General features: G+C 40.0%; 1 protein-coding gene across 1 annotated transcript in view; it reads left to right on the top strand.

Moving 5' to 3' along the window:
- LOC144762925 (TATA box-binding protein-associated factor RNA polymerase I subunit A-like) overlaps nt 1-15,221 on the top strand; it is a 124,650-nt gene extending 109,429 nt beyond the window's left edge. The window contains exon 6 of the mRNA XM_078648225.1: nt 14,596-15,221. Within this exon, the coding sequence (XP_078504351.1) occupies nt 14,596-14,708 (113 nt within the window). The 3' untranslated portion in view covers nt 14,709-15,221. The remainder of the gene's footprint in view (nt 1-14,595) is intronic.
- The last annotated feature ends 663 nt before the right edge of the window (nt 15,222-15,884 follow it).

Raw genomic sequence — 15,884 nt, 5'->3', positions numbered from 1 at the left:
TAAAATAAGCTATATTCGATTTTAGTCATTTAAAATCACAAAAGCATACATATTCATAAAAACAAATAAAAATATTTCCTTTTCATTAGTTTCCGTTCTGACGAATGCCATTTCTTCGATGGTGTTTTCCTATTTGGTTTACTTCCTAACCTGGGGGCACACTGGTCCAATGCGTGTGTGATTTCGGAATGTAAAAATTTGGCGCCTGTCTGAACAGAGAGTTCACTAGCATTACTTATGTTGCCTAGGGAAAAGTGGGGGGAGAACGTGTCAGGGGTGATACGGTTCCATGCCCTTTTTACCGCTGATGATGGTGTGATGAAGCAGGATGGCTTGGTTGGCAGATTACAAGAAAAGTAGATTAGGGAGTGATCAGTCCAGGACAGAGTGTAACCTCTTAGACATCAGTGTTGGAAAACAGAGCAAGCGTGTGCCCAGCAGTGCGAGTTGGTCCTTTAATCCATTGTTTTAGCTGCAATATCTGCATTTTGTTTTCCAAGTGTTTAACCAGTCAGAAGTTTCAAAATAACATTAAACTCAGCTATGACAAAAAAATTGCTATGTTTTAGGCAATCCAGTGTCCAATGTGGGCTTCTGTAGGACTGGTTTGTAATGGTGTCACAGTTAAAGGGCTACCTAGGTGCAAGATGCGAATGTACTAACTCATGGAGATGCATTAATACCCTAGAAAATACATGGCCAACGTTCTGTGTGTTCTGTCATGGGGCGACAGGGTGCCACAAGTTCACCGTTTTATGAAAATTACACTATGGGAGATGCAAACCTTCAAATGGGGAGGTACGGTATTTGCTGATTAGGCATAATGTTTCTCTCCGGAATGTCTGAATACAGCGCAGTAGAGATTACCATCAGGGGCGGCTCCTCCATGTGGGCGGAGGAGCGTTGCCCCACTGCTTTTTCGCAGTGCGAGAAGCAGAAACATAAAATGGTATTAAAAAAACATTTTATGTTTCTGCTTCTCGGACTGAAAGAAAACATGGGGATTTGTTTGGGGGCGGGTTTCGCAGTGCGAGAAGCAGAAACATAAAATGGTATTAAAAAAACATTTTATGTTTCTGCTTCTCGGACTGAAAGAAAACATAGGGATTTGTTTGGGGGCGGGCGGGTGGGCAGTCCTTCTGAAGGGCAGGGGAGAGGTGGCTTGCCCACTCTGGGCACGCTGACTGTTTGGTCGGCCCCAAGGCCGACCTAACCAGTCATGCGCACTCTGCATTTTCTCCATGTAGGCTGCATGCAGCCTACATGGGGAAAATCGCCTGCCCATAGATGCCTATGTGGTCGGTGTCCCAGCCACCAAATCACAGTGATGCCATTGCAGTGTTGTGATTGGCTTAGGAGAGTGGACGGAGGCTGCCTAGCCTGTTTCCTGTGAGGAGTAGAGACGATGCGGGACCGGACCGGGCTGGTGAAGGTAAGCTAACTTTAAAAAAAATCTTTTATTAAACCCCCCTCCCTGCGCAATAGCGAGTCTTAATTGGCTGCAACTGATTACCATAACTATCACTGTTGCTGAAGTGGGCAGACACATGCTATGTATTGTGGTAGGCGGCAGCAAAATTTGAAAGCCACTTGAACAAACCAGTTGTACAAATGCCCCTGTATGTGCATATTTTTAATCAATTATTTGAAAACATTATCCTGGCAAAAAAAATAAACTATCTCTAAGCCACATCTAAAAACCTAGTGTATTGTTTGCTTCACAGCAGAAATTTTAGGGTTGAGACGGGGGTCACAGTGTGGATGCATTTATTAATGATATAAAAATACATAGCTCACTATAAAATTGAAAGACACTGCTTCTTCTACTACAAGCAGGAAGCATTAATGGAAAAGTTGTAAACCTCACCGATAACTTAATCTGGCAGTCCACAGGCGATACTTGCAGACCATTGCTGTGAAAATATATTAGATAAGAGTTTAAAATGGAAAATATATATTTGTAGCATTGTTCCATCTTCTGGCCAGAATCACATGGGGCCTTCAGCTGTCGAAAGGTTGGCAAGTGGTAGCTAGGGATGAAGATGTAGTGACAAGCCTATGTTAAGATACTTAGTGCTGAGGTAGGCATTAAGCAGTTTGCAACTGGACATTTAATCCTTAATTGGAGACATGATAAGTGGTTGTTTGAAGAGTTTTTGCTGTGAGGCCAATTTCATTGCATGCTAACTGCATTGATTTATAGCTTTGTACAAGTGCGAGGAACATTTTCAGCATATAGAGAAAGAGGTAAAAAGGCAACATTTCACCCAGACGTATGGAGAAGCGTGGGCAGACTTCAGAGCAGCTGATTACAAGCCAGGTATTGAAATTCAAAGAACAAGCATTGTCAAAGCCAATTGATCTGGCCATTTTAAACGTAAAACTACTTGTTCATTGATTAGACAGTTTGTATATGTGGTGGAGTGCGTGGGTGAGTGTGAGAATGAATCAACATTTGGAGGGATGAGTGGGTGCACTGACGGATGAATGAATACGTGAGTGATACTGCAGGCTAGGTGAGAGTGTGCATGAATGAATGCGCAAAGGATGAATGAGCAGCTGGATGAAAGGGTGAGTGAGAGCTTGAGTCCACTCAGACAGGTCACAGCAATCTTACAGGTCGAGGCTTCAGACGGCCATAGTGAAAATGTAATAACAGCAACAAGAAGTACCATTGTAATGTCAAGGCAAGCATTGCATCAGGTTTGCTCATATCAAAGCTTATAATTCCTTCACTTAAAACCTTCACTCAAACAGTAAATATAATGTCCTACTGATCAGTTTAAGTTGGGAAGTCATTATAAACTTTGAAACGCAAACCAGACACTGACCATTCATTATTCCACCACAGAGTGTACTCCCTAGCCACTGGTAGCCTGCCCCTCTCTGTGAGTGAAAGGGAGAAGTGTGGCTCAATGGTTAGAGCGGCAGACCCTGATACAGAGGTCTGGCCCGGGACCAGGGTTCAATTCCTGCCTTGGCTGGCCTCGGCGGATCGTGGGCTCATAATTCCTCGGACCTGATTTCTCGCCTCGGTGCCTACTCTAAGCATGGGTCCCACGCTGCAACTCTGGGCAATAGCTTGCTTAGTCTCCACAACGGCCCCCTACAGCGCTAGGGATGCCTGGTTGCACCCTGGGGATGCCCAGGAGTGGACATTTCACGGGGAAAAACCACGAAGGGTTCCCTAGCGGTATGAGTACAGCGCCAGGACACTAAGGAGTATGAGTGCGCTTTACAAGTACGTCTACATTTACATTTACATTTACATTTACATACATATTCGTATCAGTATGGTAACTTTCCTTTAAAAGAAAGCAGTAATAGCAAAGCATTTACTCTTTCAGCAGCTGATAATAATATCTCTTAATTGTAATCAGTGCCTTTGGTGATTTGAAAGACAACATAGGCCTTTCAAATTTGCACACATAGACTATATTGGGTTTGTCTTCTGTATGTGAGCATTGTTGGTAGAGCTGCTTTACATGCTGTGGCTGACCAGTGTCTGAAAAAAGCTTGCAGTTCTGTTGACCAGGCTTTGTTTGTTCTGAATGCGACAGAAGCTAGTATGGCTGGTGCACATGTTCTACCCGTTCTGTTCGAGGTGCACTTGCAAACATTATAAACATGGTATACACTCAAACTATTTCAAATACATCAATAAAACATTAGAGCAATGAAAAGTAGACTGCCTTTCAAAATTATATGTTAATTGAACATGAAGACCAGATGGTCCTGCAACCCATGGGTGACTAGAGTCCCTGTCCATCTGTATCCCTGGTATATTAATGAAGGAACAGCCTGGATTGAAGTGCTTACTTATCAGCTTATTGACACTTTAATAAGGATGAAGTCAGATGTTTAAGAAAGTTATACCATAAAAGTTAATAGAGCAGGAACAGTTTTGTGAGGGGGATATAAAGGTGAAAAGAAAATGACCCCATTGAAGACAATGGGAGCATTTTGTATGTCCTGAAGGGTAATATGATTGAAACAATATTAATTACAGGTATAAGATATACTCAAAATACAATTTCTGTTGTTTATCACAATGTATTATTAACATATTTGCCTTCCCAGGGTCAATGTATCTTCTTTTATTGTTAATAATAATACAGATTCATTCAGCTACCCAGATAACATACAAATCACTAGGTTAGATATATATTTGATACCTGACCAGTAACATAATAGACCACAAATAATGGCACTATTAGTCAGTTTGACATTAATGATTAACATCTTAAAATGCCCCTAGCATTTGCAAATTTCTCAAACTTCCTTGAGGAAATCGGCAATTTTGAGCTAACAGATTTGATCAACAACGGTTACTTCCATGAGATCACACCTCGCAACCAAAGTTTCACGTCACTTTAATATATCCAGTATCCTTTATGGTTCCTTATCAAAATTCTTAACAACCCATGGTGTGGTTATCAGATTGCATTAGAATCATCTGACATCCTACACAAACAGGTGGCTGGAAATTGGGTGACATCTGCCAAATGAGGGTATGTTGACAGCCACTGAGGTAACGGGCTATACTACGCAAAGACATAGGGATGACAAAGACAGGAATATACTGTACGTCTGCCTGGGTTTCCTTGATAGAGAAAAGGTTAATATCTTGCTGTGTCTTTACTAAAGAGTTGCCTGGACATAAAGTGCAAAATTAATATTGCCCACATCAAACCCATAAAATGCAAATAAAATTATGCAACCAAAATGTATGAAGCATTTGCTGTAACCACTACAAGAGCTGCGTTAATTCACTCTGCTGTTTATGTGGATGATTCTGGCCTCATAGTTAAATAGCACTGGTTCGGAGATTGATTGCAGCTGACAAAGGCAAAGTATCACTTTAGCTTCAGTGTGGTTGCAAGAACACAGCAGGCGTGTAACCTTTATTTGCAGTACTCAATATTGGGGCTCAAAGAACAAACATACAAGATGCTGTGTCTGTAACATTGTGAGTGCCAATAAAAGATCCTGTTGACACCAAAGAGATTGCTATCCATCAGGTATCTGATGCGTCCCAAGCTTGGCGTCAGTAAAATGAATTCTAGTTGTGTAAACATTTCTGTAAACACACTTCCAACATCTATTGGTCTATCACAGGAACGAAAATAAGTATCTTTAAAACAAGCAGTGCTCCCACACATGCTTGTTTATGGTTCCTAAACTATTGAAGGAATACAACAAAGTCAGGAGGTCTTAAACCCACAAACTGCAGGAGAATGGTAAAAATTGTACCGCAGCGCTATCTATCATTTAGGTTAGCATGTTGAACTGTATGACTTTGCTACATGAGTTGTAGTCTAATTGAAATAAATACTACTTTTTATGACTTATCGGAGGGTCCCATTTGGAACTTGCTGCCTGAAATCCTGGAAAACACTGGTTAAGACTGCATACCCTTCAGTGGAAAAAACTTGGAAGTGCAGCAATGCATTGAAAATGGAATACCTGCTTAAATGTCTGGCTCTGTGACAATCAAGTTTAGAAGTTTATATATTTAGATGTCAGTGTGGCAACACAATTGACAAATATTTACTGTGGCCGGATGTGTGGAAAACCTAGGCTTGTCCAGAGGGCTGCAATGTACACCTCACTAGAGGCCCCACAAAAGGAAACTAGGCTGTTGTAGAAAAACATTCACATAAATACCAATGTTTGGATGCAAATAAGGGGAAATTTAAGAGGACAAAATACAGGTTCACCAACAATGGAACTTGAAAACTTTAGCCCCAGCCAATGGAACTGAATGGGGTTTTTGGGGCTGTACTACAAGAGATTTAACTGTGGCTGTCTTATAGGTTTCTGGAAATAGCTGTATTGTTGTGATGGTATTTTGTGTATTGTGAAGTCCTTCCAAAAAGATTTAAAATATGACCTAGGAATTTCCTCTGCTCTGCCGACTCAGCTACAGAAAGCTCTGACATTTCCTGGCTTCAGCATTCATTCTCTCATCAGTTTGTTTAAGGAAAATTATTGTATAACACACGAAACACAGGGGGTCTAACAGCCAAATTGAGAGGCTACACTGTCGATACTGAGTTAACAAGATCTCAAAATATCTTTATCGCACACACATAACGTATTAATAAGGATAAGGAAAGAAAAAGGCTAACACTACATGCATAGAGGAGACCGGTACATCATCGATTATTCGTAAAATGGCTGATTAATCCACAACAGATTGTAAAGGGTTTCCATCAAATTAGACTCAATGATCAGTCCTATCATTTGGCCAAACCCATGTGCAAATGAGGCTGGTCCCCTGATCAGTGGGACACTCAGCTCCGCACCTTATTGTTGTATCAGGATTTGGTCCACCAAATACACAAACCGTCCATGATGACTGATCTTTTGATGGTAAAGTAAGAAGAAATAGTGCAACGAACAAGAAAGTGATTTAAAATAGGATGGAATGTCCTCCTTCTAAATACTTTATTCTGCGGACTGGACACGCCTCCTAATTAAAAAATAGAACAGTGCAAGAGAAGACAGTTACAATTATCTGTCTACATAAGGGCCAACATGTTTCTGCCTAACGGGTATTTAATCCCTTGGCATTCGTCAGGAGGCCTCCCCCAAGTCTCTTATGGGAGCTTGAGGTACCGACGGAAAGTGCGGGGCCTCTTAGTACCTGAGCAGTGTCCAGGTGAGGTGAGGTCTATTGCCCTACCACAAAGGAATTCACAGTAACCATTGTGAATCGGAGGGTTAATGTCCATGGTTGTTACAGGTTGTACCGTTTCTAACCAGTTTTACTACAATTTGTTTTGGTGATGGTGGTGAATTCTATATTTCACTATTAGGAGTGCAACTATTATACGAGCAGAGGCCCTGACGAATGCCAAGGGATTAAATACCCGTTAGGCGGAAACATGTTGGCCCTTATGTAGACAGATAATTGTCACTGTCTTCTCTTGCACTGTTCTATTTTTTAATTAGGAGGCGTGTCCAGTCCGCAGAATAAAGTATTTAGAAGGAGGACATTCCATCCTATTTTAAATCACTTTCTTGTTCGTTGCACTATTTCTTCTTACTTTACCATCAAAAGATCAGTCATCATGGACGGTTTGTGTATTTGGTGGACCAAATCCTGATACAACAATAAGGTGCGGAGCTGAGTGTCCCACTGATCAGGGGACCAGCCTCATTTGCACATGGGTTTGTCCAAATGATAGGACTGATCATTGAGTCTAATTTGATGGAAACCCTTTACAATCTGTTGTGGATTAATCAGCCATTTTACGAATAATCGATGATGTACCGGTCTCCTCTATGCATGTAGTGTTAGCCTTTTTCTTTCCTTATCCTTATTAATACGTTATGTGTGTGCGATAAAGATATTTTGAGATCTTGTTGACTCAGTATCGACAGTGTAGCCTCTCAATTTGGCTGTTAGACCCCCTGTGTTTCGTGTGTTATACATTCAGTTGGTGCTGGGGATAAAATCAGGTGTGGGTCTTTAAAATATATATCCCTTGGACCCTATTTTAAATGGTTTTGTTTAATCTCTAAGGAAAATTATTTGCAGAATGAATTAAACATAAGGATACTTAGATCATAATTAGCACTACCATAATAGTATTCAAAGGGTAAGCGTGTAAGACATTTAACATTTTTTTTGATTGAATCTGATAGGCAAAGATAATATATATATAGGTACATCTTAATAAAACGTGTCTAATAACTGAGAAAAACAATAGTATCAACATAGTAATATAGAGAATTATAATACAATTAGAGCATTGACAAATATTAAAATACTGCATTCTTAAGGTTACAGACCGATGAGGAAAAACTTAATAAGAATAGTACCATAATAACGCAATTTATATTTTGTATTAAGAGGGAAAAGAAGAAAAGGAAGAGAAGGGGAAAAAGATAATAAAGGAAATAAAAAGTGGAATAATACAAGTAATCAGGTTAACTGAGAACAGTTGTTGTGAATTAGTAAAAGCATTGTACAAAAAAGAAAGTAATTAATGACATGTGAATGTTATAAACAATTATGGAAAGTTCATGGTGGTTGAAAAATTGAATTTCTATCCTGAATCTGTTCAGGAGTAGTAGATAAGTAAGCAGTAAGAAGAGACCAAAAAATGTCTTTCTGAAGAAGTTGATGTGTGGAAGTGGAAGATGCGTCTTTCCAGTTAGATTAAATGATTTGAAAAGCAACAGCAAAAAGCAAGTACAAAAATGTGCCCAATTTCCGAGAACCAGTCCAGGTAGGTTAGGAGCTTCTAAAAAAAACAAAAATAGATTTAATCTCAAAAGGAAAGTTAATTGAACATAGAATTTGAACTGTTCTACAAATCCTCATCCAGAAAGTCAACGTAAGGACAATGAAAGAATTAATGTAAATATGTGCCTTGTGTGTTTGTGCAGGTCCAACATGTGTTCGACAAGTTTGAATTATACTTACAAATAGAAGTGGGAGTGAAAAACAATCTTTGATTATCAAAAAAAAAGTCACGTTTGTGTAGCGCTAACATTACATGAAGTGTGATGTATTTTTTGCCAGATGGAATTCCAGGTTTGTGTGGAAAAAGAGTGTTGTGAATCTGATTCTCATAAAAATTCTATTTTATACGTGGGGCAATTAGACATAGAATGGTGGAAAGCAGTAATTGTGCCAGGGATAGAGTGTAGAAGGAGGCACCTGTGAAAGTAAAGATATATGTTGTGTAGGAGAATTTTTAATGACTCATATTTAAGAGTGGAGCCAGCAGAGAGGCTAAATTTGTTTTGCAATTCAGATGAAGTGAGGAGACGTGGCCCTTGAAGTAAATGTTTGACCTGAATGATTCCTTCAGCAACCCAGGCTTTCCAAAAGATATGCAATTATGATATCCTATTGGATTTATTGTGTCATATAGATGATTCTAGGAAAACATGCGGGATGAGAGAAATCTGGTAAGGGTCGAAAAGAGGGTAGAAATAGAATATGTAAAGGTAGGTGATGCCAAAGAGCGTGGAGATTTGGGAAAATGAGCCAGAGACTGAAAAGAAAAATGGAAAATCAAAGAATCTTCCAACTTACACAAAACCGTTAAAGGTGTCTCATGAGATAAGTGAATGTGAGGTAAAACTTGTTTAATTAAAAGGAAGATGATACTGTTGCAAGCTAATAAAATTGACTTAGCCCTTATCTTTGGGTTTGCATAAAAAGGATAAAGAAATGTGTGCTCTCCGTCCATTCCATAAAAATTCACTAAGGGATTTGAAGAATGTCAAAGGAATTCTAACAGGTAGCATGGATAGATAAAAATTAATGACTGGTAGCATCATCATCTTTATGGTATCTAACCTGCCCCACCAGTATAAATACAGAGGAGACTATTTATCTGACATTTGAAGAATTCTTTGAAAGGCATCATTCAAATTAATCTGTATTGTTCTCGTGATTGAGGAGGAGTATTTGATCCCTAGACATTTAATATAATTCGCAGTCCATTTAAAACCATTTTCTGCAAACGTTTCCTTCAGATAAAATGTATTTAAAGGAAGGACTTCAGATTTTGTAAACTTGAGTTTGTAACCGGTTAAGGGATAAGCTGGAATAGGCGTTTAAGAGCTCTGTAAAGGCAGGTATGGAAGTTTGTAGATCTGAGATGTATAGAATAGGTTCTGAAACCATCTGGTCCAGGGGCTTTATCTTTGGGTAATTTGCCTAAAGCAAACTTAAGATCTGCTATGGATATGTCCTTGTCAAGTATGGAATAATCTTGAGGCTGATAAGAGCAAGGGGGAAGCGTTTCAAAGGAGGAGTCTTGGGCAGATTCTGATGGAGAGGATTCTGGTGGGTACAAATTCTCGTAAAAGTCTGTAAAATATTGTAAAGTTTCCTAGTCTTTAAAATTATTAACCCCTGTGTCATCTGTAATATTTACTATTTTGGATTTTTTAGGTATCACTTTTAGGTAGTTCGTCTGCAGCTTTTCTGCTCTTTTTCACTTTCCATAAAACTTAGAATTAATCTTTAATAACTCACCGGAAGCCTTGTCAGTCGCTTTTTGTTAAAGGCCAACTTGGCTTGAACGAGATGTTTATGAATGGTTTCATTTTTGGAAGTATAGTATTCATGCTCAAGTTGATTGATGGAAGAGAGTAGGAGCGCAGATTCCTTCAAGCATTTTTTCTTTTTAGCTGTGAGAGCCACTGACTTGAAGGCGTCCCAGATGATCTAGAATGGTAGGTCTGTAGTAATGTTTGAGTCAAAATAATTCTTCATAAAAAGTAAAAAATGATCCACAAGTGCAGGTAGTAGAAAAAGAGAAGATGGCAAAAAGCTGAACGGCTTCAACCATAGGAGGAATGGGACACATCCAGTGTAGAAACAGTACAAGGAGGGGTGGGTAAGCGTGAGGAAAAAGATGAACTGCAGACTTGTGACAGCCAGGGATTAAAGACTGAAGCCTCAGGGACAATCAGTATAAAAATATACAGCAGATTGGAGACATAAAAGAAGACCAAAAAGAGAAGGTAACACCAAAATAACGAGAATACATGGTTGACTAATAAAGAGCACTTACTGACAAATGTAGATAAGATATATACAATAAGTCAGGGATGCGAAACACAGGGGAGAAGACACAGCTGGGGAGGGGGTCCATGTTAGACAAGAGACAAAAGGAAAAATGCTGTTAACATTTGAAGAGAATATTTTAGCATAAGAACACGAAGAATAGCTTCAGTCAAACAGAGGCAATATATATATATAGAGAAAACATATCAATAACAATGCAGCCCTAAAACGCTTCAAGATTTCCCACGGTTCATTTCTTCACCCATGTGCTTAAAAATGAAGTTTTGTAGGTCGTCTGGAGAATCACATGAGAAAGTTCTCTTCTTGTGGGTCACTTTGAAGAAACAAGGATGTACTAGACCATATCTAGCGTTCATGGAGTGTAAAGCAGGGCGAAAGGAAAGGAATTCCTTTCGACGCTCGGCGGTAGCACCAGCCACATACGTTGAGAAGAAGACCCTTTGCCGCAGATAGAACCATGCTAAGTTCAATATATTCCAAAAGCAGGACTATAATGGCTCTTGGATGATGAGGCTCCCAACTCTATGAGCATGTTGTAAATTAGATTTGTATGCTCCTTTAGCCTACCTATCTTCAGCATGTGTAACATTTTGGAAAGCAAGCATGCCCCTTCTGACCCCTCACGGATGCCATAAATTCTAAGATTTATTATGCTGATTTTGGTTCTCCAAATCTTCAGTTTGTGGCTTTAGAAGCACAATTTCCATGGACATGCCCTCAGTCTTAGTTGCTGCATCCTGTATATTGCTAATGCATTGCTCTAAATCTGACACCCTGGATTCAAAATTGGACCATCTTTCCTCTATCCGTTAAAGCGTAGAGTTGGTTTCCAAGACGAAAGGTTTCAGAAGCTTTTTCTTCCATATGGTCTTCCAGGGTCAATGGTGATGGAGACTTCGTTGGAGAGCCAAGGTCTTTTTTTTGTCGTTTTGTGGCTGTGGTGATGCCTTTACGGATAGAAGGCATATTTTCAGAAGAGGTCAAAGCATTTTGACTAGAAGATGAAGAGGACCCAATAAATTAAGAAAACAGCAGAGTCAGGGTAGAGCCCAGATTAAATGCGCACAAAAACAGCAGGTCTCGTTTAAAAATGTTAAAGTATAAATAAATATAAATAAACATTTGCTGGTTAGTTTTTTTCTCAGGACAACATGTGGAGGCAGCGCCAAACAGTATAGGGCAAAACGGGGCCAGTAAGCAAGCCTTCAGCAGTGCTCTACACTAAAGTGAAGCAGAGCCAGTGCATATAATCAGCAGGCAAGGAAGGAAAGCAGTTAATACCAAAACTGTATTCTGGGGTGGCAGGTTTATCATATATCAGGAGGCACAATATTGCTTACATGACGTAGAAGTCTTAGATGTGGTCCGGTGGAAGTGCAATCAAATGAGCCCTCGTCACAGAGAAAAAGAGGCTCCACTGAAGGAAGTAGGTGGAGAAACAAAAAATTTGACTGAATGAGAAAAAAGCTGCTGAGTGGGGCTACTGAGGTACAACCAGGATTCAGTGCATCAAAACAAGGCGGGACTCGTTTGAAGGCAACAAATTTCCTTAGTAATAAACAACTGCTGGTTGAACATTCGTCAAAACAGCTTGTGGTGGCAGAGTTAAACTGTATGTAAGCTAAAAGGGGCCACTGGCAAGCCTGTACAACCATGCTCGATAATAAAGCAGAGCAGAGCCAGTTCAAAAAGATGCAGGCAACATAATAAGGCTCTTAAATCAAAAATTGTATTAATTAAAATAGCCCAAAATCACAGATATAGCAGGCATACTTCATTTAAAAAGCATTGAATGAAGGCAGAGCCTGGCCGGGGAATCACAGCGCTTGTGCACTTTTCTTAAACAAATTGGCGACCGCCGAGCATGAGAGGGAGTAACACAGGGGAAAAAATACAGGAAAAGGGCTCAAAAAGCACCCAAAAACAAAAATACCCGACTCCCCCGCATCCGCTCAGCTCATACCCGCAAGCCACAAACTGCCGTCACTCGCCGATTAGAGGCTCTGTTGCTGTGTGGAGCTTCAGAAGCCTGTGGCCATCTTGTCACCGGTTTTGCACCCTCCCCCGATAATATTTTGGAAAAAAAAGTATTAACAGTAAACGCTCCGGTTTGAACCAGGGTCTTAATACATGCAAAGGACGGACACGTCATTTGAGCAACGCCTCTTAACTGATATTCACTGATGTGAAAGACACTGTTAAAGACAGTCACACCGTGCCTTGAATCATTTGCATGCTGTTGTAAGAACGTTCCAAGTGGCTCTGTTGATCTCCCAAAAGGCTGCATACTGCTCTGTGGTATGTGGCTTCGGAAACCTATCTAATGAACTTGAACGACATGTCCTGAAATATCATTGCACATGCATAGGCTGCTTTTCGTTGTGGCACCATTGTATTAAGACCTCGTGCAAGTGAAAAAATGTGACTCTTCTTCAGTGAATGTTTATCTCCCTTTAAAGCTACCACAAACCAATCAGCGTGAAGAGCGACCTGTGTGTACAGAAGTACAACATTCTATTTAAAGATGGCCACACAGTTTGCCCTCCTACCTGTATGCCTTGTTGAAGGATGTACAGTGCACCTGATGCTCACCTCATAGAAGGTACAAGGCGCGTGCAGCACAGTGAAATTCAGACTTTTACATTTAAATATTACAATATATAAAATGCCAAAAAGTAAATAATTCAACCATCTCTGTCACTGAATATAACTGCATTTTAGGCCAATGAACACATGAACAAGTGTGATGCCATCACTCACAATGCAAAAGAAGTGGACTTACCCCTGGTTCATGCTGTGGTGGGCAGAGGCAAAATGTGAATGGCAGCTGAACAGACCAATGGATGAAGGTGACAGGCCAAAAGCCCCCACTATGTATAGACATATGTGTTTATATTTTTGTGTGCTTTTTTTTTTAAACAGGAGGTTGGCAAAATAACTACTGCTGTCTTTAGACCAGACCTAAAAACTAACTTAACCTTTTGGGTTATGTGTTGCTCAAAGGTGTTCTGGAATTTTTTTCACACTGGCAGACATGAGACATGCAGCATTGGCCAGTCAATGAGTTTGTTTTTGAGCTGGAGAGGTGCCTTTCCTGTGAAACTAGTTACCAACATGAGGGGTGGAAGCTAGCCAATCAGAGAGTTAGAGGCTATGCTCCAGGGGAGGGACAAACACAAGATGGACCGGCTGAAACAAGGAAACCGTTGAATAGAAAGCAAGCAAATAAGACAACCTTAAAGCCAACCAATGATTAAAAATGGGCGGGCTTCAAGCACCTATATGTTTGTGGTAAGCCCATAATATATCTTTCACTTGACTTAAAAAGCTGAAAAAGCCAAAGCATACCATTTGTATTGGGCACACGGACCTGGAGTGTTTTGAGCCAACTGTTGACAGCAGCAGAGATGTAAAAAAATCCATTGTTTTTTAAAAAAACGGAGATTAATGCATAAGTGGATGTAATTTCTCGCAATAATGGTGTGTCACTATTCACTTGGTCTATGAGATGGCACAGGCAGACCTTGGAACCCCCGAGTGAAAAGTGTTTGGTGTGCTTGTGCACTGTTGTCAAGACCCAACTCCTGTAAAGTGAGCTTTGTTTTCAGAGTCCACCTTAATTTTTTTTATCTTTATTATCTTTTGTGATTTTGGACCAAGGCTAGTGAGAAATGACACTTTTGTCCAATGTAATGGTACTCTTTTTATCGACCTCGGAAGGATGAATTTATAAACATCATTACTGCCAAGTTCTAACTTGTGATCTGCACACCGAGCCTAATGTCTTTAGCACGCTCTTACCTCATTGCAGCAGTTTGCATCCCAAAATAGTGTATTAGTTTACAAGTTCTCTTGGTGTCTCAATTCCCAGTTCTTATGCAACTTTGCAAGCATACATGAACTGCTGGATGTTTTTCCCAGGCTTGCTATCTTTACTTCAAATTTCTCTTGAGCTCTGCAACCACTGCAGTGAATTGTAATGCATCCAATACTGCATAAAATAAGTTAACATGTGTCTTATTCCTTCGTTGCAGGTTGCAGGTACCGCAGCTTTGTTGTTTCCAAAAGCAGCAGATCGCACCGAAAAAAGACGAAGAGACTGAAGAAGTTTGTTAAGAAGCACAGGCTGAAAGGCCTGGGACGCTGAGCTCTGGCCTGTGTGCACGAACACATTCCAACTTGTATGTTGATGTTTAAGGGCGTCTTTCAAGTGCCTGTTAAACGTGGAAATACTTTAACATGCTTTTTATTGCATCTGTACCGCTGGTTCCGTACAGTTAAAACCTCTCATTTCCGCCTTTCGTGTGAAGTTTGTGGTTTGTTCTCTGGTTTCTAGGCTAATTTTTGGATCCATCTCTTGCTAATGCTTATCCCAGGCGAGGGATATAGCTTTTTATTAATGCTTGAAGTCGTCAAACTTAACTGCCTCATACTACTGGACCCTCCTGGCTTTGAGGTCAGCGCTCCCAAAAAAAAATGAAGATGATACGAACCAGCAAGTGAAAAAGGGGCATTCAGAAAGTATAGCTATGCAGGTGAAAGGCGTTTCAACTTCTGAATGGGCGCATTAAACCATTTGATGACTTCTTGCCTGCATTTATTAATCTTACCTTTCTCCGTGGGAGGCTATTTTGAAAGAAATTAGGCATTTAAAACAGAAACTATAAAATGAGTTGAAGGAAATCAATCCTAAATTGAATACGAAATATATTTCGGCATCATGAAACACAAATATATATGATATATATGTGTGTATATGTATATATGTGTGTATATGTATATATGCGTGTGTGTGTGTATATATATGTATATATATATGTGTGTGTGTGTGTGTGTGGATATATATATAGATGTGTGTGTGTGTATATATATATATATATGTGTGTGTGTGTGTGTGTGGATATATATATATATAGATGTGTGTGTGTGTGTGTATATATATATATATATATATATATATATATATATATATATTACAACAGGGCGGCTCCCTTTTCCTCCGTTAGGCGCTTCTTGATTCTGGTCACGTTACTCCTGCGGTCGAGCCTGACCGCTATAAATTCAACAGGTTTCCCCAGCAAAGGGAAGGGTGGAGTCGCAGAAAGAAACAGGCTGTAAGCGTTCTAAAGTGTATATTTTCTTTTAATCCATTAATCCATCGGGGGTTGAAAAACAATATAGAAACCAACGCGTTTCGACAGCGTCCGCTGTCTTGCTCACGGTCAGTGTACTGTGCATCGCTCAGCAGTTTTAAGGAACCAACAAACAACATGATTACACCCGCCCCCTTGTCACATGGTACATGACCCACATGTTTGGGATT

This window comes from Lissotriton helveticus, chromosome 6 (assembly GCF_964261635.1).
Source record: "Lissotriton helveticus chromosome 6, aLisHel1.1, whole genome shotgun sequence".
Taxonomy (NCBI): Eukaryota; Metazoa; Chordata; class Amphibia; order Caudata; family Salamandridae; genus Lissotriton; species Lissotriton helveticus.
Note: the sequence above shows the minus strand (reverse complement) of the source record. Positions and strands in the feature narration are given on the sequence as shown.